General features: G+C 36.2%; 1 protein-coding gene across 1 annotated transcript; it reads left to right on the forward strand.

Moving 5' to 3' along the window:
* The first annotated feature begins 403 nt into the window (after positions 1–403).
* mfsd2b (MFSD2 lysolipid transporter B, sphingolipid) lies at positions 404–26,139 on the forward strand. Its single transcript, XM_081378096.1, has 14 exons — positions 404–837; positions 8,733–8,858; positions 9,739–9,863; positions 16,142–16,265; positions 17,779–17,857; positions 18,050–18,231; positions 19,549–19,639; positions 20,696–20,817; positions 21,168–21,251; positions 21,469–21,552; positions 24,075–24,184; positions 24,790–24,933; positions 25,128–25,304; positions 25,937–26,139. The coding sequence occupies exons 1-14, from the start codon at positions 667–669 to the stop codon at positions 25,986–25,988; spliced, it is 1,671 nt and encodes a 556-aa protein (XP_081234222.1). The 5' UTR covers positions 404–666; the 3' UTR covers positions 25,989–26,139.
* The last annotated feature ends 798 nt before the right edge of the window (positions 26,140–26,937 follow it).

Here is a 26,937-nt window from a genome sequence, read left to right on the forward strand (position 1 = left end):
TTCATCCACCGCTGCAGCAGATGTGCATCTCACCGCATCACTCAGGTTATCTATCTATCTATCTATCTATCTATCTATCTATCTATCTATCTATCTATCTATCTATCTATCTATCTATCTATCTATCTATCTATCTATCTATCTATCTATCTATCTATCTATCTATCTTTCTATCTATCTATCTATCTATCTATCTATCTATCTATCTATCTATCTATCTATCTATCTATCTATCTATCTATCTATCTATCTATCTATCTATCTATCTATGTTTATGTCTCTTCATTTTGTGTGTATGTGCACTAGATATTTATTTAATAAAATTATAAAATGAATATGTTGCTTGATATCAAAAATGCACGGAAAACAAATCATTATTTTTGCATTATATGAACTAAAAGTATTTCTGCTGGAAAAGTGACCATTAGATGTTTTATGTTAATATTTACTTCCTGAATTTTTTTTTATTAACTCTTACTTTGCATATGTGTTTATTTTTTAGTGTTTTAGTGTCTTTGTGTGACAGCATAGGAATGTAAGCTATCCGGTTCAGGTAAGCAGCTTGTTTTGGTAGAGCGAGGACTGTGATTGGCTCATATCTGTGACTGACAGCTGGGAAGCATCTGTATCTAACCCTGCCCATCCTCTCGCTGCTGCAGTATGTGAATGGACGCAGGCACAGCTGTAGCCAGCTCTGAGAAGCCAGAGAGTTCAGCTGCTGTCTCTGTACCCGTCACACCGGGTGCCATGGCAAAGGGGGAGAAAGCCCGGGTCACATCAGGGGATAAAGTCATGATGAAGCACTCTGAAAGTTCTTTCACCAAGATACCACCACAGGTAAGGCAATGTGATGCTCACTTCTTTCTCTTTTTTCTGTGTTAAACTGTGAGCTATGTGCAAATTGCAGTGTCTTTTTAAATCAGCTTGCAATCTAAATGTAAAAAATAATATAATATGACTACTTTGGGTTACACAAATTAATTTTTGAGTGTAAAAATAACAGTATCAACTGCATTGTGGACTTTGGAGTTGATGAACACTCAGTAGGGGGGAACAGGTGCCAATATACACATCTTTTTGTTACGATACCAGTCTGAATGTTTCTGGATCTGTACGTTATGAAAGTATGTGGAATGGCATGTTTTAATGAGCACATGGAATGTTTGTGTGGAATGGATGCTTTACCAACACACATGCCCAAAGGCTGCTTAGGCGTAGCACTGACAGGCAGACAGTTAAACCCACAAGTACATACTGCTGTAAAGACACAAACTGTATTTTTAAGTTGTATATTATAAGATTACATTTGAGTTTAACCATTGCACCAGTCAAAAAATCACTTCTGTAATCAGAACTGAATTCCTTTCACAGCCACAGACTGCAGTGTATTATCATCTGGGTTAGAAATAGATATAATGTGCATTGAAAGTAAATGAAAAGCTTGTCCCTGTCATTATCACAATTGAGTGTTATTAATAGATTAAGTATATGAATATTTGAGTTTTTGGAGAGATCACTGTATTAATTGCTTGCTTGCATCTTCCTTGACAGTCAGACAGCAAATATTGGCATTTTTTTCTATTAAAATTAAAGATAGCATAATATTTGTAGACAGATCTGGAAGCAATATGACCTTCATCTGTGGAAAAAAAATGTCAGGGATGATCTGTCAAGTGAAATAAAGTCTGTGCTGTTCTTCTGCGCTGAACCCGAGGGGAAAATGGCAGACGTATGTCAATAATGTATGGAAAACACACTAATGGAGCTCTTGTTCTCACGCACGCCTTTACAAAAAGGAAAGACGGAGACTCTCGTAGTGGAAGGTTGAAGATTTAAAGTGGAAATGGAAGGGGATTCACTTTTAGCATGGATTTTTTTTTTTGGACATGTTAACGGTAATACCTTTGTTATACTGTAACTTAGCCACAGTATTGTTTGAAATAGCTTGTAAATAATTATCATGTAGCATGATGATGGTAATCATTTAGTAACATGGTATACATTAAAGTACCATAGTATTACCTGATACTATTACTGTACCACAACAAAAGTAAAGGCTGCCTCAAGAAAATTGTATTACTTCTCAAACCTTTTGTGAGATTTATTATGGATTCATGTGATCACCAATGTGAATGTCTTGATAAAGAGCGATTATGTTACTGTGGTTAACTTGACTCTCTGGCGTGTTTGTACAGACCAATGTACCAGTTTTTTCATGCAGTCTGAATCCACTGAGACTCCATCAGAGAACATTGTCATGAAAAATGTATTGCTACACTTGCGTGTTTGGGTTTTGCGAGCTTGATATTGTTTTTCATACTCTTTGCACAAGAAAAAAAATCGCATTCAGATTGGAGGTGAAAGTCCAGGGTCAATTTGACATTGCAAGTGTAATGATAAAATGCATTTTTTTAAATCCCGCTGGGCATGAAGCCGTAAACCCTTCATTATATCATCTAGATTCATCCTCACGCAAACATACAGGGAAAAGCAGCTTAGAGCAGCAACTCTGAGAAAGTAGGCTAAGCACAAAGAGTGTAGTTCAGTTGAATCTCACAAACATCATGGAGTCATCATGGGTCCGGGTCACATTTCACCCAAAAAATCAGATGGAAAAAAAGAGACAATTTTTATGACTATTAAGCATGTTTCCCTCTTAATATATGTGCTTATTATCATGAAAATAATGTCACTATATATATGTTTAACTGCTTGTTTAAAGTTACACTGTGTAGGAATTTCTCCCATCTAGCGGTGAAATTGTATTTTGCATTCAAACGAATAGTGCTCTCTAGCGCCTTTTTTCAAATGCGCGTTGCAACTACGGTAGCCGTAATGTACCAAGTATCTATGACAACATGTCTTCCAATAGCACTTCATCAAGTTTAACTATACATGTTCTACTGTAATGCTGCCTATATAATGAATTACACAACCAAGCAACGAAAAAAAGCTTGTAATTTAGACCGTAACATTGACTTACCCGTCAAGAAAGCAGGCAACTTCAGTCCCTTTCAAAGTCTTTCTCCTTCATTAGCTCTTTCCACCTGGGAAAATTTGCCGGGGAAGTGACAAGCGCTTCTCACTGATCTCCTTGTCCGTTTCAACTGGTTTCAGTCACATGACGCTGGCTTTGAACTAAAACACGTTGTGGAAACGCGTTGAGGTAGCCTAGTGCTATAATAGTTTTTTCAAAATGGCGGAATGACATGGAAGCCTCCTTGGACTTACCCGTCCTATGTAAATAAAGATAAGAGATTCTTCGCTTACGAGGAGAAGTCCGATCATTGGCAGAGGTAATTTTACACCAATGAGGACATATTTATGAATAAAGACATTGATTTTAGCTAATAAAATACTTAAAAAAACGACACAGTGTACCTTTAACGCAAATATCTAATCAGCCAATCACATGGCAGCTACTCAAGGCACTTAGGCATGTAGACATGGTCAAGACGATCTGCTGAAGTTCAAGCATCAGAATGGGGAAGAAAGGCGATTTAAATGACTTTAAACGTGGTATGGTTGTTGGTGCCAGATAGGCTGGTCTGAGTACTTCATAATCTTCTCATCTACTGGGTTTTTCACGCACAACCATCTCTAGGGTTTACAGAGAATGGTCCAAAAAAGAGAAAATATCCAGAAGTTCTGTAGGTGAAAATGCCTTGTTGATGCCGGAGGTCAGAGGAGAATGGCCAGACTGGATTGAGCTGATAGAAAGACAACAGTAACTCAAATAACCACTTGTCTCAGGTGCAGAAGAGCATCTCTGAACGCACAACACATTGAACCTTGAAGCAGAGGAGCTACAGCAGCAGAAGACACACACCGGTGTCACTCCTGTCAGCTGAGAACAGAACACCGAGGAGACCATTCACACTGGCTCACCAATATTGGAAAATGGAAGATTGGAAAAACATTGCTTGATCTGATGAGTCTCGATTTCTGCTGCGTTAATCAGATGGGAGGGTCAGAATTTGGTGTAAACAACATGAAAGCATGGATCCATCCTGTCTTGTATCAATGATTCGACCTGAGTATTGTTGCTGACCATGTCCATCTCTTTATGACCACAGTGTTCCCATCTTCCGATGGCTATTTCCGGCAGGATAATGTGCCATGTCACAAAGCTCATATCTTCTTAAACTGGTTTCTTGAACATGACATTGAGTTCACTTAACAGTCACCAGCTCTCAATCCATTAGAGCAGCTTTGGGATGTGCTGGAACGGGAGATTCACATCATGGATGCGCAGCCGACAAATCTGCATGAACTGCATTATGCTATCGTGTCAATATGGACCAAAATCTCTGAAAGAAAAGAAAAAGTCTCCAGCACCTTGTTGAATCTATGCCACAAAGAATTAAGGCAGTTCTGAAGGTAAAAGGGGGTTCGACCCGGTACTAGCAATGTACCTAATGAAGTGGCCGGTGAGTTAAAAGAATAATAATAGTTTTTAATTTAGATTTTGGGGTAAAATATGTCCCAAACATGTTCTTGACAAGCTTTGTGAGACAAAATTCCAAAAGGAAATCTGTCTTCCCACACTTCTATCCTGCTATCACGGTTTTGCTGTTTTCAATCTGTGAGGAAGTCAGATATTTTGTGTCTCAACTCAACGACTTCCTGTTTGTGTCTATCATGATAACAGCAGCAAAAATAAACTTTGTGAGAATTCAAGCGATCCATGATGCTATAGTGTTGTGGATGGTCTCCGGGGTGTGTTGCGACGTTGTCTACCAATCCAAGTCAACAGATCCCACAATAAGATTCTCTGAGTCCCTTGTTCAATGTACACATCTGTTCAAGGGCCCTATCTTGCACCCAGCACAATTGACTTTGTACACCGACGCATGTATCATTCCTATTTTGCACCCGTGCAAAGCGGACTTTTCCCTCCACAGACGCACGTCGGTAAGTTAGGAAATACACTTGCGCTCCCCAGGGCGGTTCAGGGCAAAGAGGAGGCGTGTTCCGGCGCAAACGTTCCTTCATGCTATTTTGCAGGTTTAGAAAACAATTGCGCCACTAACCAGGAAAAAATTGTTTAAAGTCAGTGGCGCGTTGCGCATGTTATTATATGCTATTCTAAGGGCGCATGCTTGGCCATAATCAATGTAACGTTCACGACACTTTGATTCTCTCATCTACACAGAAGCAGCAGTTTTCATTTTTGCAAATCATACATTATTACAATAGATTTGGGTGTGTTTCTCCATTTCAATGTAACTTCTCTCTCTTTTACGGCCGTGACGAGAGCGTTGCTCTCCTTGGCTGTGAACCGCTCCTAGCGTGCGTCTGGCAAATCCGCCGTTATAATAGCAATCCGCCATGGAAAAAGCACGTCTGCTCTTAAAGGGAATGTGAGATGACTCTCTGATTGGTTTATTTCACGTTCAGACCAACCCCTTTTAGATTTGCACCGGGCGCAAGAGTCATTTATCCCGCCGGGAAAATAGCAACAGCGCCAAGACCCCCCCCCACAAAGTTACTTGCGCTTTGCGCTTGCGTTTCAGATCGTTAAAATAGGGCCCCAAAAGTTTTAGAGGTGGTTACAATTTTTTTTTTTTTTTTTTTTAAGACATTAATACTTTTATTTAGCAAGGATGAAATTGATCAAAAGTTACAATAAAAACTTTTATATTGTTACAAAAAATGATATTATATTAAAATAGAATATATTATAATATAAAATTATAATTTTATATTGTAATAATTCAATTTCAAAGAAATGCTGAATAAAAACATCATGTTTTCAACATTGATAATAATCAGAAATATTTCTTGATCAGGATATCAGCAGATTAGAATGATTTCTGTAGGATTGTGTGACACTGAAGACTGGAGTAATTATGCTGAAAATTCAGTTTTGCATCACAGAAATAAATTATACTTTAAAATATATTTAAAATTGAAAACAGAAATGTTAAATTGCAATAGTAGGCTACTTTACAGTATTATTGTGTTTACTTTATTTCTGATCCAGTAAATGCAGCTCTGTCGATAAGGGATTTGTGCTAAAACCCTTACTGACCCCAGACTTTTAAACGGCAGTGAAAGTCTGATTTTCTTTCTGCAATTTTTTTAACATCTGACTACTGAAAATCATCCAATTGTTTCAAAAAGTATAAGCATACCTCATGCCAGTATTTTTGTCTGGTTTTCCATTAAAAATATAAAAGTATTAATATTAGTGCTGTCAAATCGAGTAATCATGATTAATCACATCTAACATAAAATTTTATATATACATACATACATTTATTTGTACAAACTTACATACAAACTTTTATTATGCATGTATATTTACAAGTGAGGTTTATGCTTTAAAACAAGGGGGGAAACTATTTGCCAATGTGTTAAACATTTTATTTAAAGCCAGTTTTTATTTTATTTTGTACAATTCTGCTTCTCAAATATATTAGTTTTAAGACTGTTGAGATATACTTATCAGAAAACAAGACAAAAGTACAAATTAAGAAACTGTTTTTTTTTTTTTTTTTTTTTTTTTTAACAACACTTTGTACTGGTTTGTTCAGCTCACAGTGTGCAATAGTGATGCTTAACAGATAAACCAGAATTAGAACAGTATCTGCCTCTATTCTAAGCTCACAATCTTCCTGATTCATTTCACACTTTAGCACCATCAAATCCTCTTACTTTTCCTCTTTTAGAGGCGTAATTGTTATTCAGTAGCATCAGAATTTAGATTATATAGACTTGGGTGAACTCTGATCTGTGTTTTGCCTGAGTGATGCGAATAATTACATTGTAACCTCCTAAATTGTGATTTCAGAAGTCATTCATCTTTTTTTCATCATGGTGAAGTTAAGAACGTGAGGGGGAAATTCAGTGAGTTAATTACAGCATCTTTTGAAGAGCGATCGGTCCTGCCCTCTGTGGTTGTGTTTTTTGCGAGGGTACCCAGAGTGCACGTTGGCTTGGAGACGCCAAACACCGGCTTTGATTGAGAGGATGAATGAGTTAACAACTCAAAGAGGAGTGTTTGACTTCTGTAGTATTTTCAGCACCAAATGTCTGTCTGACTGTCTCCGAGATGTCTCTCATAAATATATGGCTCTAAGCGGCGGTTTGACTTCCCTTTTATGTGTTGAAAGGATCTCCCCTCCGTTTTCTACTCACACACCGCACATTTGCAGACACACACACACACATACACATACACACCCTCAAAAACACACATTTACTTTGCCTTATCCACAGAGTTTTCCAAGGGATGAGTGTCCTTTTTAATGTGTGAAACACTTTACATTCAGAAAGCCACTCAAAACGTATGCATTTCTTTAATCATTAGGGTAAAGAGAAGTCACTCACTACACCCGTGTTGCTTCCATTGTGTCATTGCCGGGTTCCTTTGAATGGCAAATGCAGTTAAGTGATGTGGTTTCATTTGAAAGGAATAGTTCCACTAAAAATGAAAATTCTTTATCATTTATTTACTCTCATGTCGTCCCAAATCGGTTTATTTTCAACTTTAGAGAACATTCAAAAGTAACGTTTCCATATTGTTCTCAAAGAACGTTACATTTACATGCAATCATTTACCAGATGCTTTTATCCAAAGTGACATACAAATGAGGAGAGCAATAGAAGCATTTAAACCAACAATAGAGAAACCGTTAGTCTAACACAGAACGTTAACGTTCACATAACCAAGAAAAAAGGTTTTTTAAACGTTTAAAAAACTGGATGTTTTCAATGTTCAGCGAACATTCATTTAAATTATTTTCATAACCCAATGGGAATGGTTGCACAATATTCTTAGAACATATTTTTTGTCACCTGCGACTGTAAGAAAACATACAAATCTGTAGAAGCACAGAAAAGCTAATGGTAATTTTAAGTTTACAGACATTTTCTTTAACCCTAAGAAACAACACTTTATAATGTGTAATTCAAAATATGGGGACATTTTCACAGACACTTTTATTACAGACTTTTTCCCCTTCTTTAAAGAACTATATAGCAACTTAAGAAATATATACAGAAAAAAAAATCATTGCTTAAAAGAAGCTTTGAAGAACCGTTATTTTATGGGTGTTCTCTGTGATTAAATAGCCCGTCACTCACAGCATTGGAAGCATCTGGATTAAATATTTCCTGTGGTTTCGGGACTGAGGGTCCTTCGAACTATCCCACCCACCTAATGGAGAAAAGAGAAACTCTGAACCGACTGCACAAAGACAGATGCTGTGATTATCACCTAAAAACCTCAATAAAGGAACTCCTAGAACCCAATCAAGTACTGACCGACTACATCAAATCTAGAAAAATTGCTTTGAAGAATTTGAAAATGAAAAGCTGAAAACACCATTATATAATTCACAGCACGTTATTTGAGAGATTTAATTATTTGCATGTTTATGGTGGTTTTCATGGCTCTGCTGCTACTATCAATATAAGGTGGAAAACTGTGTATGTATGTATATATATATATGTGTGTGTGTGTGTACAGTTATATATATATATATGTGTGTGTGAGTGTATACACTCAAATTATATTAAATAGAGAGAGAGAGAGAGAGAGAGAGTGTCAACATTAAAGAAAAAAAGAAATATTTGAAAATGAAACTTGCAATGGCACGGTAAGAATGGAATCAGCTTCCAAATTTAACCTTAGAAACACAGGATGGTCTTGTACTCTCCAAAAAAAAAACCCTGTATTTGTTATGTTGCATCTAATTTTCTGACCCCAAGACTTTTTATTTCAGACTCATCTGGATCAGAAACTCACTGTTTGTAGCAAACTATGTTTCGCCATCGGAGGGGCACCGAATCAGGTCGCCGGGAGCGCAACAGCATTCTTCCTTCAGATATATCTACTTGACATTGCACAGGTGAGATTTCTGGGTATTTTAATAAAATATGAAGCCACACTGTAAAAAAATAAATTGAGAACTTAAAAATCCAAGGCAACTTGAGTTCTCTCAACTCTTTTTTTTTTTTTTGTCAATATTTTAATTTTATTTGTTCATTTTCTAAATGCAAAATGCCTAATTCAGCCAATAAATTTGTCAAGACAACAACAGATTTCTTGTTCTGCTAATTTTCATTTAATAATGAAATAAATGTTTTGTTATAATAGCCATATACAGTAAATGGTCTTATAGGATACTTAACATGTTTAGTGAACTATGTAGGATGATTGTTCTTCTTCACAAAGATAGCTAAGCAAAGATATCCAAAATATAGTTTGAAATGGTTGAACATACTGTAGGCCTCAAAACTTGACACACAAACCTCACAAACAGTGACAATCAACAAATGGAAAATGGGGGAAAAAATGCATGCTGGGAACTCACAAATGTTTAACATTTCAGCGATATGAAATTCTTTGTTCAGACAACTCGTTTTGCATAGTTGGGACAACATTTGGGGCAATCCTGTTGGTCTGACATGGGTTTTTGTGTAATTTCACGAAAATTGCATTTCTTAGTTTTTGAGACTCGGAAGGTTTCGGAAACTGGAAAATAAGTGGTTGCTTTTTTACTGTAATATAATACTTGAGGATAGGATTTTTAATAGAGCATATTAATCACAGAATAGCACCCTATTAATTATTTGATTAATTGAAACAGAAGCCAAAAATAATTCAACTTGTGTTTATGATTCTGCTCTTGTTCTGATTTGCAAGAACCACACAATATGAATAAAACATAAGGTTTGATGGTATTTATTAATGTAGGCCTAGATGTTCACTTTCTCTTCTCCTGACAGATTAACCCGTTCCAGGCCTCCATGGTGTTGTTCGTCGGTAAGGCTTGGGGGGCAGTTACTGACCCCATTGTGGGATTCTTCATTACCAAGAGTAAATGGACAAAGATTGGACGACTCATGCCATGGTGAGTGGCGTATGAGAACTGGTGAATGAAGCAGTGTGTTTGAAAGTGCACCTATTGTTTTTCTCATACTAAAGGCATGCCATTCATGTTAAATTATTTTTTATGTATTGCTTCCTGATGGGGAAAGGCAAGAATATTCAAATATTAACATAGAAAATCAGAGCAAGTCTGCAGATTTTCAGCAGTCAGAGTTAAAACATTTTTTTTAGAGAAAATAATGGGCATAGAATCCGATTTGTAGCATCCAGTTGAAGAATTTCAAACATTCTTTATATTTTGAGCCAATTTAGAACACATATACCGTAGTTTTCAATAGAGAGCATTAGTGCCCGTCCACTCTTTCAGCGGCACTGGTTCCGGAAGTATTTTTTCCGTTCATTTTTATCATATGGATTTTAAAATAAGTCATGAACCAAGCCAACCAGAGGTGAATCATAACATTATAAACCTTGATTTAAAGCAAAAAAGTTTTCGACAACTGGACAAACAGCATAATCAAATTAAAAACGATGGAGAAATATAAAACTACTCATTTAAAAACTATATATTTTAATTCCATTGCAAAATATGCATACATATAGCAATATTTAAGTATTTTGAGAGCGTAGCGAGATCGTCATTCACAGTGCTTTATGGGAGTCGGTGGAGCTAAATAGCTCTTTTGGCTCATTTGACTCTTTTTGACTCTCTGATTGGTGGAATTTTCTGCAAAGCATGTAGTTTTTCACCACAAATTGCATTGTTAAACATGATTATTTAAAAAAATAAGCTGAAATAATGCGGGCTGATGGCTTCAAAAGAAGCAGATAAACAACCCTGTAGCTTACAGTAGGGCAGTCTTTAAAGTTTTTTAAGTTATTGTTAAAAATCAATTATCCTATGGAGAAAATGAATGGGAAAAAATACTTCCGGAACCTTTGCACTTACAAAATCAGCAAGTGTATGATGCCTAGTGTTTTGATATCTGTTCAGATGCTGTGTAGTTGTGTATTCCTGCCTTTAGTTCAAGATTTAATCAAAATAGCACTAGCCTATATTCTAACAAATTACATCTAAGCAAGTAACAAACAGGTTTCTGAAGGTTGAAGGCTTCTTAAAATGGGCTTGTGGACGTCTCAGGAGATTAAAGTGACGACATGCCCAAGATGCCTGACAGGAAGTTCTGATTACACTCTGATGTGACATCATAGTGTCCAGGAGGAAGTAGTTAGGGTTTGTTTTCAGAGAATCACTGCAGAACATCTCAGCCATGCCCATGTGGGCCTTCTGGTGTGTCTCAGTGTTTATTATGCTAAAGCCGTGCCAACACAAAGACAATATGTTGATTTACAGATTCTACATTCTTTTTTAAAAGGGGGAATTCTGCTAAATTACTCATCCTATCAGCATCAGGCTTGAAATTTCTTCTCTGATGCTTCTTTTGGTTTTAGTTACGTAATCAGTGATTTTCTCAAAGCACAGGTTTTTGACCTCTTTTAACTCTCATGTTAATGTTTTGGAAGCTCAGTGCAGCTCTTAACGTTTATCGGACACTTAAATCTAAATCTCTTTCTTTGACGTACAAAGAAATTATGTAATACCACAAACATATAAAGTCTGTTCCAGAAACAGGGAAGTTGTGAGTAAGCTGATTTATAGAAAAAAAAAATCTTTTTTTTTTTATTATTTGTATGCATTTTTTGGGTAACACTTTCATTACGTTCATTAAAAACATTTAATTTCTTCTTTTCTTTTTTAAATCTGGAAAGATATATTTTAATGTTTAAAATATCTTGTATCATTTTATTATATATTTTTCATGTTTTATTGTTTGTGTGTACAGTCCCAAAGTCCAAGGACCACATAAAAAAAAAAAAGATATATATTTACTTAAAGGGTTACTTCACCTCTGGGAAGATGAATGTGTATTTGAAATAGGTCATTTAAGTAGAAGAAATGTGAAGGAATTTTTTAATTTGGAGCTTTCTAGACTGAGAAAAGCCAGAAAATGTATTTTTGGCTTATGTGGATGAAAGACAACAACTCCCAGAATGCACTTGCTTCGCTGCCTTAGGAGGCCACGCCTACCGGTAAGAGTGTACAGTTGAAAACAACAACAAGGCTAGCTAGTCTACGTGATGAGTTTGCCAGGGATTTACAGATCGCCCAAAATGTCCGGGATTCGGCTTTCGAATCCGGCCAGACAAAAAATACATAAATCTCTTGTCTCAGGGGGATATGAGGGTGGAAAGCATAGTAATTTGAAAATACTACAGGTTTTCTACTAATACAAAGCTTAATGCTAAATCCTGAAGTATCACTTTAATTCTTCTTTTGCACTCATATTTTTAAGTAAATTTCACATGTATGGAATTAAGTAAAAACTGCTTAACTAAGTTATGTAAAATTATCAACAATAAGTCAATTTAACTTGACCAGTTCTGTTTCTACAATTTCTGCCCCAGTGAATGATCCCAGTATTAGAAAGTTCAGTAGGTTTTACTTCATTTTATAACTTTGATACTTACTCGAAGCACCATTTTAAACATAACAAACAATTCCAAATAAAATATATTTATAAGTTCAAGCTTTAATTTCTACTAGCTTGAATTGAGTAATAATATAAAATGTACTTCTTCTTTTTTCCCTTCAATGTAGAAATTACATTAGTTTTTTTTTCTGTAGTATTTACTTCAACACAGAATCATTTTTATCAGTGCATTTTAACTATCTCAGGCGGTCTCAGGCTTTTTTCCCTCAGGTTACTTTGCTCCCAAAGTTAAAATATCAGGTCATCTCACATTCACATTCAACACCTTACATAGTCAAGTCAAGTCAAGTCACCTTCATTTATATAGCGCTTTTAACAATATAGATTGTTTCAAAGCAGCTTTACATTGATAATAGGAAATTACAGTAACAGAGATTGTTTTGGCTTTACAGCAGCTCCTAGAATAAAGTTTTTGTCCAGCTAAATTTAGTTTTGATTGATTCACTTCCATTGCAAAGATCATTAGTTATTAACTTAGGGGCCGCTAACATGACACCGTTCTAACAGAAAACCCTTAATGCGCTCTGGCCCGCTCATCCGCACAAAACAGTGCCTGGTGGCTCGAGAACGCAAACCTTGAAATAGGTTCCAAGGTGCAAGCCTTTTTTTTTTATCTCTGCGCAAGCTTTAAAAACTCAAACCTGTGAAAACCATGTCGTGCACATGCGTATTATGTGTTTAGCATGTAGGTATACGCGTTTGAATATATATGTGTGCTGGCGTGTAGTCTTGTACTTTCTTTACAAATTGACCTCAACAAATTACTTGTCTGGCCTTAAAAAAATATAATACAGAATTATTTATCGCTTCCGCATATCCATGTGAACTGGAATCAGTTTTGTCTGTGCAGAGGTAAAGGGAAGGAGAAGGAAGCCTTCACAGGGGAGAGACTAGTTGACACTTCAGGACTGCGTTGTCGTCGTGTCCAGGCGCAGGTCCTTCATCAGATCTGGACACAGCCTGGATGTGGCGGACTGCGGTAAACCTCGAGATAAACAGAGACTAATATTAGCGTAGACGCCATTCTTCTTATGATGTAACGAGTACATCAGGATTTATGGGGAATGTTTGACCTAATCTATGCAGGCTAACATTGAATTATAGAAGTTTATAATGTGTTATGTGTATGCTAGGTCAAAGAGAGGTGTTTTTCGTCTATCTTTGAACTGACAGAGTGTGTCTGCTTCCCGGACAATGTTAGGAAGACTGTTCCAGAGTTTTGGTGCTAAATAGGAAAAGGATCTACCGCCAGCAGTCGATTTTGATATTCTTGGTATTATCAACTGGCCGGAATTTTGAGATCGCAGTAGATGTGAAGAACTATAATGCGTTAAGAGCTCGCTCAAGTACTGCGGAGCTAAACCATTTAGTACTTTGTAAGTAATCAGCAATATTTTAAAATGTATATGATGTTTAATAGGGAGCCAATGCAGTGTTGACAGAACCGGGCTACTAGTTCCTGGTTTTAGTAAGAACTTGAGCTGCTGCGTTCTGGACCAGCTGTAGTTTGTTTATTAAGCATGCAGGGCAACCACCCAGTAGAGCATTACAATAATCTTGCCTTGAGGTCATGAACGCATGAACTAATTGTTCCGCATTTGTCATTGAGAGCATATGTCGTAATTTAGATATATTTTTAAGATGGAAGAATGCAGTTTTACTGATGCTAGAAATGTGGCTTTCAAATGAAAGATTGGTATCAAAAAGCACACCCAGGTTCCGTACCGTCTGGCTCTCTCCATTCACATGAACCCGTCTGTCCTGCTCTCCCTCTCTCTCTCTCTCTCTCTCTCTCTCTCTCTCTTTCTCTCTCTCTCCTGTACGGTGGCTCCTTTGTGTGGCCGAACAATCAGCAGGGCACACAGAAGTTGCTCCACACTACAGTAGTGGCATCTGGACTGTGCCAGAATTGGCCACTCTCTTTACCTCCCTGTTCTCTGTTGCTTGTTTGCTCACAGTTGTTGATCCTCTGTGAAAGTGAAAAGCAGTGTGGCACAGAGGTCAGTGTGTCCAGGGTAAACTGCTTAGAAAGTCCCTGACCAAACATTGAGGTTTTCTTTACAGGAACAGGGTTGTGATAGTTCTAGAGTTGACAAGGTCACGTAATTTAGTATGAAAGCCAACCACCTGAATTCAGCATTCTGCAAACGGTTGCTTTACTGTGGGACAAGTCTCGCTCCTGAGTCTAGGGGAGATATGGAAGACAGGGCTATAGACTGTGACTAAAATGCGACTAGTTGTGAAAGCTTTGTGTGCGTCCATTTGTGGTTTCGCCAGATTTCTTCTCGTTAGAGCGTGTGCAATGTTTCCTGCACACAACAGTGAACAGCGTGAGCAGTGATGTTTGATTCATGGAAATTGACTCCTGTAAACCAGTTCTTTTTAATGAACCATAAAAATGAATAAAACAACAACCTTGAACTCACACGTTCACGCCATCCCTGAACGAGTCAGTTTTCGATAAAGATCCGGGAACCCATTCGTTGATGTACATTACATATCTATCTATCTATCTATCTATCTATCTATCTATCTATCTATCTATCTATCTATCTATCTATCTATCTATCTATCTATCTATCTATCTATCTATCTATCTATCTATCTATCTATCTATCTATCTATCTATCTATCTATCTATCTATCAACTCATCTTTACCTAATTAACAAGTAAGGTGACAAACACATTTAATGGTTAATACATGTAAAGGTATTTCAATGTTTTGGCCAAACATTCACATCTGCATACTTTCTTTATGTAAAGTATATTTCTTGTATGCCTTTGCCTCAAGAATCCCTGGATAGATTGCACTTTTAAAAAATATGCAAAAGTGTAGAATATATCATTTAGCTGGTATATGGGGATAAAAGGCACATTCAGCTGTGTATTTGAAATCCTCTCAACCCTCCAGCTGACTGCCTCTCTCATAATGGTATGCAAGACATGTATCAGTATGAATTATATATGGCCAACACATTCCCCACGTCCAGCTTCACTCTGTGAAGACGACTTCGTCAGAATAAGACTGTCGGTGTGCGATTCACTGTTTTAGATGATCATTCCTTCAGTCTGCTGTAGCGTCCATACAACCAGAGACAACACTGATACACAGATACACAAATCTGCTATAAATGTGCACTGTAGCTTTAAGATGATACTTAAGCTGCCCTTTGTGGGTTATATTGATTAGTTCAGAAGCTGAAATCGGAGATCAACCACAGGACATCTATTGAAGACAGTGTTATTTAGCAAATTTAGCAATGTTATATAGTATATGTAATTTTCCTTTCTAGCTGTGACCAGATTACTTTTGCCCGAAATACTGTCCCAAAAACATTTGTTTGTTTGTTTGTTTTCACATTCTTAATCATGTGCATACTGATAATCATACTCAAATGATCTAATTTATCTATCTATTTAATGTTGTAAAATTGGACATTGATAGCTCACCATCACTAAATAATAAACAATTTTGGTTGCACTTTGTTTTACAGTATGTGCACTCACATGTACTTACAGTGTACTTATCTAAGAAAGTACTGGTTAATATAAGGTAACTACATTGGTTAAGGTTAGGTTTTGGGGTAGGTTCAGGTCTACTACCTAGTTATTACCCAATTATTGTAATTACTATAATAAGTACATAGTATGTTAATTGAGAACAGGGCTGTAAAAATAAAGTGCTACTGACATTTTGTGTTTTTACACTTAATTGCATTAAGACTTTTGTGTCCTTTTCTCCTCCAGGATGGTGGGCTGCACTCCATTTGTGGTGGTGTCTTACTTCTACCTTTGGTTTGTCCCGCCTTTTACCAATGGGAGGTTCATCTGGTATCTGGGCTTTTACTGTCTCTACCAAACTCTCATCACAGTAAGTATCCAGCATATTTGCTTCAATGTTCTTAGAGTTGAACTATAATTTAATGGTAAATAATCGTTTACAGATTAACAAGAAAACACATTTCTTTCAAATAAAAATCCTACTGACCCCATTAAACTATTGATAGGTAGTGTATCTGATGCAGTGTCGCTTCTCAAGTAAATTTAATCTTGCTAAAAATGCTTGTCAACAAAATTGAGTGTGGTTATAGCCCGGCCTCTTTGATCTCTGCATGGAGTTTTCCATGATTTATTTGTGTTTCTATCCTTTGTTACTATGGCTTGGCTCATTCTGTCCTCCGTAAAAACCCGCCAATAAGTGCTGGAGTGGGGAAGCCGTTCTGACCACATCGGTTTACGCTGTAATGAAAAGTCATTCTAACTACTTGATAAATACATGGTACAACCTGCCCGAAACCACCAGAGAGGATAAATGCTGCTTTCCTCTTTTAGCGTTCTTCATTGTCTGTAAGCACAAAGCTGAGAAACACCAGCTGCTGTTAGTGTACATGTAGAAGGTTGTAGTACCGGTAGTTTACATGATTCTAATTTGTCCGTTTTTCATAATTAAGCTTTGGTTTATGTTTAAATAAACAAATCTTCCAGCTACTCAGAATCAAAACCCTTAATGGAAGTCCAATGGACAATATGGGGAACTCTTAAGAAACAGAAGCACCGCTGGAGAAGCACTCTGTAGTTAGATTTATTTTGGTAGCCGTTTGGGCCGTTGGTCTGCCGCAGTGCTGACTTGGCTTTCGTGAGAATTAGAAAAGCTATAGCTGACAGTAGTGCACACTTATAGTAAGCATGCAATGCAATATGTAAGCAAGTTCAAGGAAGGATTGCTGTACTTTGATAAATATTGATTTTGTACCGCACATTTATAAGTAGCCTACACAGAACATGTTGTTCTTAAAATGAATAGCATTGATTTATGAGCTTTTTTTTTTTTTTTTTGAATTATATACAACATAATATAAATGGGAAAGATGAGTGGTTATGAAACCACTGATAAATGTACATGCTCTTTTGGATCACTCATCATTTTGCTTGCCTTTTTTTAGATCATCACATATGAGAGCGTACAGAACGCTCCATAATAACAAACATAAAGCTTCCAATTAGAACCAAAAATAATTTTATTGCCTGAACCATAGGTGGTTCTATTTAACCTCCATTATTATCTGTTTTTTTATAAAAACCACTGCTTTAAAAAACCTAGAAACCAAAACCTGGTCTGAAGAAGCTATAATACAGCCAAAATTGAATCTTTGCTCAACCTAAAGCGCAGCAAAAACTTTCAGGAAAGTCTACACTAAATAATTTGTTTATTCACTGGTTTAATATTGAGATTTTTTCACATTAAGCATATATTTATTAAAATGTATTTTTTTTTTTTTGTTCAATAATGTATTGCATTTTCATAAGATATTTATTTCAATGTTCAGTTTCCATCTTAATCATGTATTAAGAATATTGTATTTTCTTCTTAATCTTTCTTGCAGTGTTTCCATGTGCCTTATTCCGCCCTGACCATGTTCTTGAGCACCGACCAGCGAGAGAGAGACTCTGCTACAGCTTACCGTAAGCTTACATCTACACAGACAGCATTGTTCATCTTTAAACCCGTGTTTGGATTTGCTCTTGAACATTAACATCTGATTTCATTGTGCTCCAATAATCCTAAAATAAATGCTTGCCAAGTGCTTATGTTGAGAACTGCATATGTTTGAATGTAAAGAATGATTTAACACTTTTCTGCATGCATATGTGCAGGCATGACGGTGGAGGTGCTTGGGACGCTGGTCGGTGCCGCCATTCAGGGTCAGATTGTAGCGAGCGCACACACTCTGAAGCACTGTCCGCATCGGAACCTGACGACTGGTCACCTGGCAAACAGCAGTGGCACAGAGATCATCAGATCCCTGGCGCTATCACAGGACTTCCTGTTTCATGCTGTACGTGTCAGTCACAGTTGTTTAAAACTCACCTAAAAGTGCACCAGTCAACCACTGCACTTAAAGGAACAGTTCACCCAAAAATGAAAATTTGCCCATAATTTACTCACCCTAGGTGTATATGACTGAATACAGTCTGAGTTATATTAAAGATATCCTGGCTGTTCCAAGCTTTATAATGGGAGTAAATAGAGCCTGAGTTTTTGAAGCTCCAAAAGGCGCATCCATCTATCATAAAAGTAATCCATACGACATCAGTGGGATAATAAATGTCTTCTGAAGTGAAGCAATGGGTTTTTTGTAAGAAAAAACTTTTAAATAAGGCTTTATAAAGTTTTAAAAAGAAACTTTATTCACTATAACCACTGGCTTCCAACAACGGCCGAATGCGCATTCACAAGAGTCGAGTTCAGGCGGGCTGTTATTTATATATATATATATATATATATATATATATATGTATGTATTCATTAAAACATTTGTTGATATATTCAAATATAATGTAATATGCTTTGATTGTTTTCCCCTGAAATCATCAATCATCATTTCATCCAACCATAAACCCTTCAAAACTTAATTGGGTATGGATTTCTAGAGCTTGACCTTCGGAGGATCAATTTCTATTCATCAGAGTCCTCAGAATCAATAAATGAATGTGCTTGTTTTGGGGGCTGTATAACTCTATTTTGAGCCGAGAGCCACTGAGCTCCATGTCAGTCAAAACCGACTTGTGAGTGAACCGACAGGCTTGGCTTGTGGATGTGGCTGAGGGTTCCATAGTGGAAACCCATGATGGAGAACCATGAAGGCCCACAGCTATTTGGAGCTGGACTGCAGAGCGTCTATCTGGTTAAAGCTCTCTGAGGCGGTCGGGCTGAATCCAACACGCACCGTGTCACTGCGCATTCTTCTGTGGCCGGGCCGAAAGGCGGTGAGATGGAAGGGTGCGCCAACCGTCTCCTCTGAAACGGCTCTTTTGATCTGGAACAATAATGAAGTGCTTGCCGCGGTCTGTGGAAAAATAGCAAACAATCCTGAGGTTGTTTAGGGCAGAGCAGTTCCTGTTTGGGGGGAATAGATTGAAAAGTTCCTCTTTTCTGGGGTTGCACCTAATTTGAGCTCGCTAAAATTTACGAGACCATACAGTACGAAGTCTGAAGCAGCCACTACACCCAAATTAATATAATGAATTTGGAACATGACAACCATGTACTGGAATAAAACTACAACCAAATATTAAGATGCATTTAAGATAGAATTAAATGATAGACAGACGTTTTGCAGGACTGTTTTCTCATGGTCTGTTTCTCTTTACAGAAGGAAGTGTACATGATCGCTGCCGGAGTGATCGGTGGGCTGTTTCTGGTTTGTACGGTGGTCATGTTTCTGGGAGTCAAAGAGAGAGATGGTGAGCATGTGCAGTAATCATGTGGGATACATTTGTTTTGCCACTGCATCCGAATGGAAAAGTTTGCTTGGTTCACCCCCCAAAATTAACTAATTTCCAAATGACTTCCTTCTGTGGAATACAAGAGGAGATGCACACTGCTCTTTTCTATACAGTCTAAAGAGAAGTTTGGAGTTGTTGATCTCTGTTAAACACACCAAAAATGACTTTTCTGATATATATCCTATGTTTTCTGAAGATACACAACCATTCAAAAGTTTGAGTTTTGAGCTTTTTTTATTGCTTGTGAAAGAAAGTAACTTATGCTCATCAAAGTTGTATTAATTTGATTAAAAAAACTACAGTAAAAAAATATTTTGTGAAATATTAATACAATTTAAAATAACTTTTCTATTTAAATATGTATTAAAATAATGTATTCCTGTGATGTCAAAGCTGAATTTTCAGCATTATTACTTTATTACAGTCTTCTGTGTCACATGATCCTTCAGAAATCATTCTAATATGCTGATCTGATGCTCAAGAAACATTTCTTGTTGTTATCTTTTTTTTTAAACAATTGTACTGTTTTTTTTTTTGGGGAAATCGTGATTTCCGTGATATTTTTTGTGACGAATAGAAAGTACAAAAGAACATCATTTATTTAAAATAGAAATCTTTTGTATACAGTACATGTAAAGTCTTTACTGTCACTTATGATCAATTTAATGCACTCTTGTTTTAAATTGAACAAAACAGACCAAAATCCATTCACTTATATTCAAACGTGACGCGTATGCCACATTTGCAAGTGCAAATTATATTTATAAATATAAATTACATAAGTGAATTCTAACTTACACACAAAGCTACCGAATGGCTTCGGAAGACTTATTTTATTGCACTTTTTTTTTCTTAGCTTGAAAGTGTCTTTCACTCTTTAATTATATGGAAAACTGCGGCATAACTATTGTGTCTAAAACATATTTTTGCGTTTAAATGTGTCATAATAGTGTCACACTGTACATCAGAAAACATATCTAACTTGTGTTTTCTCCGCTTTTCCATCTGCATTAGATCCCTACGCTACTAAAACGGACAAAGCCATTCCTTTCCATAAGGGCTTTATTTTGGTCATGAAGCACGGGTCTTACCTCACTCTGACGGCAGCTTTCCTTTTCATATCTGTGGCCATCCAGGTAACATACTTTCCCTCCAGTATTTCATTCTACAATAGTTCGTTCAGTTGTACGTAACTGAATTATTATATATATATTAGCAGCATATACAGTTTCATCATGTTTGAAACTCTGAATACATTCCCAGAATGTAGCCTTCAGGTTTTCTTAAAGGGATAGTTCACCCAAAACAGGAAAATTCTGTCATTATTTACTCGCACTCATGTCGTTCCAAACCCGTGGGCTGTTTGTCCGATGGAACATGAAAGTCAAAAACTTTCATCTTTGGGTGAGCTGTTCCTTTAATCACAGTGTTTTGGGCTGGATTAATTAATGACATCATTATAACTGTATTATATGTCCATTTGCAGCTGATACAAAGTAACTTTGTGCTGTTCTGCACGTATGCGGTGGAGCTTCGAGATCACTTTCAGAACATTGTTTTGACAATTCTGGTGAGTACCTGATAGAGACATGAAAAGCTGACACCACCATGAACTTTATTCAATAAACAGATATTGTTGATGTCATATCCATTTCAATTGACCTCGACCTGTCATCGGTTGTTTGTTTGTTGCTGACGTTAAAAATGAAGACAAAGCTCTCTATAGTTCTCTAATGTGTGTATCTTGGGTAGAATGAACATGTGACTGAATTTCTACATCTTCCCAGATGTCAGCAGCAGTGAGTATCCCTTTCTGGCAGTGGTTCCTTGAGAAGTTCGGGAAGAAGACAGCAGCATTCTGCGGCATTACAGTAATTGTTACTTTATCAAGTGTTTTTTTTTTAATCAGTGATTTGGATGACTCTTTATTCAGTTATAAATGATCAAAGGATACTACCATATTATAAACAGCAATTATTGGCTATTTTTTACTATATAGTGTGTCATATAGCAGTTTATTCTGAATATGTCTGATAATAGTGGCCTAATCGAAATCAGTAGTGTTCTGTTGGTCATGTGATCTCAGAATATGTTGGGAAACTAGTCTTATACTGAATAAATGGCCTTTTCTAGACCACTGACCACTGTTATGGTACAACGGGTCTAAAGGCAGACCAGGGTAAAAGGCGCATTTGACTTAATTCTCTTTTAAACCACTAGATGGCACAACACAGCTCTTTTCTTAGTGGTGAAAATCAAGCTTTTAATGTCGTATATAAGACAAACCATGTGCAAATTCATAAGTCAGCACCATTGCCGAGTATTTTGTCCTTAAAGGAGAACTCCGGTCAATTTTAACATTGAGCTCATTTTTTGTAAATTTGGAGTGCTGTCAATACAGAGAACAACGTCAAAAATCGGTGTTGCCTACACCGTGTTATCCTCTTTTTAAAATGTGCACCCTGTTGACTTCAATGGGGCAATATTTAAACCTGCTTTTAGCCTCTTAACATCCTTGATGTGTCATTACAAGTGCACAGCCAATGTGAGTGATTCCTTCAGAGTGAACACGGTGAATCTGACTGCAGTAGATGTGAAAGATATTAATAAAAATGAAGTTAATTCGGCCAGCGCTCATACCTGTATTTATTTCCTGTTTTCGGTCGAAGCCCATAGTAGTCGATTGTCGAGTTCTCCACTGTTGTTTAGTTACCTATGATCACGTGCGTGAACTCGACAATCGACTACTATGGACTTCGACCGAAAACAGGAAATAAATACAGGTATGAGCGCTGGCCGAATTAACTTCATTTTATTCATATCTTTCACATCTGCAGTCAGATTCACCGTGTTCACTCTGAAGGAATCACTCACATTGGCTGTGCACTTGTAATGACACATCAAGGATGTTAAGAGGCTAAAAGCAGGTTTAAAACTTGCCCCATTGAAGTCAACAGGGTGCAAATTTTAAAAAGAGGATAACACGGTGTAGGCAACACCGATTTTTGACGTTGTTCTCTGTACTGACAGCACTCTAAATTTACAAAAAAATGTTCAAATTTACAGGAGTTCTCCTTTAAAAATGCAGTGAACCAAGGACTGACTCAAAAGCGCAATTAGAAATCGCCGGTGTTTCTGACGTCACAAACTACCTTGTAACCAATCACGTCAACGAGTGGATCTGAGCTGGTGCGAGTGAGTGGAGGCGGGGCTAATTTGCTTATTTATATAGAACCGTGCATACTAAATGAGGCAAGGGTGTAGAGTTACATTCAAGCTATTTTAAGGCATAAAAAATTCTTTTCAAGGAAACAACTTTTAAATGTCATTTTGGTGATCAAAAATGAGTTTTAAGGGATACAGTTATTGACTACAGGAGGACTTTAACAACCTCTTTTGATGATGCACATGGAAATTTGTCCAAACTTTGACACAATCTCGGGCAGCAGCGCAAAGGTGATTTTGCGCTAATTTGATCTAATATTTAATGTTTTTAAAAATGTTGTATATTAATGTGGCAAATGAGAATTGATACAATTATTGTCTATATTTTGAGACAAAGGTCTTTTTAATGATTTTAGTTTTGTTCAAGGTAATTAAAGCAACAGTTTTTTTAATAACAGATGAATATGTAAAAGTATGGTATTCGGGGTAAAAAGTGCTTCTGTTGAGGCTAAAGGCACAATAATTAACAGCCGGCTGACTTTTCCATTTGTTGACATGACTTGGTTAGATTCAGATGGTAAATATATATTAAGTTGGGTGTCCACCTTAGAGATAATCACCATATTTATAATGAAACCATGATTTAAAAATATGTTATTAATCGTATCATATAATAAAATATCATATTTATTTTTTATTAAGATTTTTTTATTATTATTATGGGATCTCATTCAATGCTTTCATAATCTTTTTGAAATAATTTTGTTTCTCTGTTTTTTTAAATCAACATATTTTAATGACAGTATATTTAAGCAAAAATGAACTCTATTTATCAAAATAAACCAAAAACAGTACAAACTTTGCTAAAGTGATTGTTTTGAACAAGTATTAACTTAGACATTATTAAAAACATATTATTTTAGCTAAAGTATTTGTATCAATAGTTTGTGCCTTTTGCCCAATGCTAGTTTTACCCCGTGTGTGGGTACATTTATAAGATTTTTAAACAAACAAACTGCTTTTATGATTTATTTTCACACAAAATCTGTTGCTCCATCAATGTTCAATAAAAACAGATATATATTTTCACACACTATGGAAGTAGTGCCTTTAGCCCCGTTGTACCCTATGACAGGAGCCATTTTAAAATGTTTATCAAATACATTTCTGGAGGTTAAAAGCATACTCATTGCAACTTTAAATGTTTTAATGCCTATGTTTGAAACAGTGGATCATGCCGTTCACGGTGATGCTGGTGTTCATCCCTAATCTGATAGTGGCATATGTTGTGGCCGTATCGTCTGGGCTTAGTGTGGCTGCTTCTCTCTTGTTACCATGGTGAGTCTTCCAAACCGAAATATAATACTGCACTATTCATAAACAAAGCATATGCATCCAATACTTTGTGTTTTTTTGTGATCACAGAATAATGCGTAGATTAGTTTTTGCTGTGTCAATGAAAAGAAAAAAAAAAAACGGCAAAGAATAGAGCAGCATTTTCTTCAAAATCTAGTATAAATATAGTTTGAATATAGTTTATGTCATGCATTTAAAGAGATAGTTCACCCAAAAATGGAAATGCTGTCATTATTTACTCACCCTCAAGTTGTTCCTTAGTAGACTAAGGGAAGTAGACCATCACTACTTCTGTTTCAAGTGATCCATAAAGAGCGTAATATAACGTTTATTTTATCCAGCCAAGCTTTAACTTTCATATATAGGTTTAATAACCAGTAATCTCCAAATAACAGGTTTCATGGCAGGGTCATGCTATTTTTTGGTTTTTAAAGATAGACTCTGCTTGATTGGAAAGGCCCCAAATGAGAAAATTGCAGTTTTTATGTGCCGTCTACAAAGAGGATTTGGCTTTATGGTACCAATGTCGATGTTTAATACGAGATGATGAATGATGCCTCTGCCGTGTTGTGTTTCCTGTTGCTCAGGTCAATGCTACCAGATGTAGTGGATGACTTCAGACTGGCAAACCGCAACTCGAAGGGACACGAGGCGATCTTCTACTCCCTATATGCGTTCTTCACAAAGTTCGCTGCAGGCATTTCTCTTGGAGTGTCCACACTCTGTCTACAGTGAGAGCACTCTTTCATTCCTCTGGAAATAATGATTCATGACAGACCACTGGTGTAAACACTGTAATATTAAGAATTTGATCTCTTTATTTGCTCATTGACATTTGGAAACCAGTCAGTAAATGAGTAAATGCATGATTATTTTTGTGCAGCATATCCCATGAAAGCTGAATGCACAGTTGTTGGTGTTGTAGGTTTGCTGGTTATGACACAGGAGCGTGCAGACAGCCCCCTCCAGTGGTCTACACACTGAAACTGCTCATCGGCGCCGCCCCGGTGGCCTGTATCACCACAGGCCTCATGATCCTCATGGTGTACCCGATCAGCGAGGATGTCAGATTACGAAACAAACTCGCCCTGGAAGAGCTCAGGTAATGACACATTTCAGGCTTACATATAATCCATATATATTTAAGTATTACTTAAGTTATTACAAGAGTCTGTATGTTTTTATTCAGCAAGGTCGCATTAAATTGGATCAAAAGAGACTGTAAAGAAATTCATAATTTTACAAAAAATAATTTCAAATATATGCTGTTCTTTTAAACTTTCTATTCATCAGTTTCTGACATTTATAATAGTAGAACATATTGTTACTGTTATCAATGGTTTCCTGTTTATGAAAAGCAAAAATAAAGTACCGTACATAAAAACTTTATTTTTATCACGGTTTCCGCTCAAACATAAAGCAACTTTGTTTAAAAAAAAAATATATATATATATATATATATATATATATTACAAAAAAAAATATATATATATATATATATATATATTATATTGCAATAATAATTCACAATATTACTGTTTTTATTGTAATTTGGATTATATAAAAATATTTTATAAAACTTTTGAACAGTAGTGTGTGTGTGTGTGTGTATACAGTATAAAGAAGAATTTTTATATTTTACAAATTATATTTTTATTTTATATATATATATATATATATATTTTTTTTTTGCATATATTATATATAATAATATATATGTAATTTATTTTTCAGAAGCCAGAGCATAACCTGCAAATCTCTCAGAGTTGATCTGAACAGTGCGTAACGTCCTCAAACAGCAGATCCTGATATTCCAGCCCAGTGCTGGGATGAGTTGTGTTGGTGTATATTACACTGTGTGAGATTTATAATATGTTTTAATGTAAACATTTCAGTTTGTTTCTGTATTCAGTCTGTTTCTGTATTTTCACACGAACATATAGCCACATATATCTAATTTATACACATGACATGAATGGATTATATATCATTATATATATATATATATATATATATATATATATATATATATATATATATATATATATATATATATATACATAAGGATTTCCTGAGGGAAAATATACTGATAATATATTAAGATGTTATAGTGATTATAAATATTTTTAATTGACTTGATATTCCAGGATGAATAAAAAATGGTGCTGGTTCACGTCGCTTCAGCATATTTCAATGATGCTTCAATAAAAATAAAATATATAATAATGATAATAAAAGTGTTGAATGTTAATTGGATGAATTAATGTAGTTCATGCATCTTATCTGTATGTGTGTGTGTGTGTGTGTGTACAGAATGTTGTTTAAAGGAACACTCCGACTTTTTGGGACTTTAGCTTATTCACAGAATCCCCCAGAGTTAGATAAGTCCATACATACCTTTTTCATTTCTATGCGTTCTGTAAGTGTTATTAGACGCACCCACCGCTAGCCTAGCTTAGCACAAAGACTGGATGTAAATGGATAAGGTAGCATACTAATCCCAATAAGTGACAAAATAATGCAAACATTTTCCTATTTACATGTTGTGATCTGTATAGTCACAGCGTGTACAAATAACAAGGCTATATGAGACAGAGACCATTTTTAATCGTATAAATACTGGGAACTATATTCTCACTAGGCGTAGGAGCACAGCTACTTGGGCGGAGTGGCTACTTTGTTTACGGAACCATCAACAGGGCGTCTCGTGTGCTGCGCTAATTACTCCGCCCAAG

This window comes from Scardinius erythrophthalmus, assembly GCF_964197995.2.
Source record: "Scardinius erythrophthalmus genome assembly, chromosome: 11".
NCBI classification, from domain to species: domain Eukaryota; kingdom Metazoa; phylum Chordata; class Actinopteri; order Cypriniformes; family Leuciscidae; genus Scardinius; species Scardinius erythrophthalmus.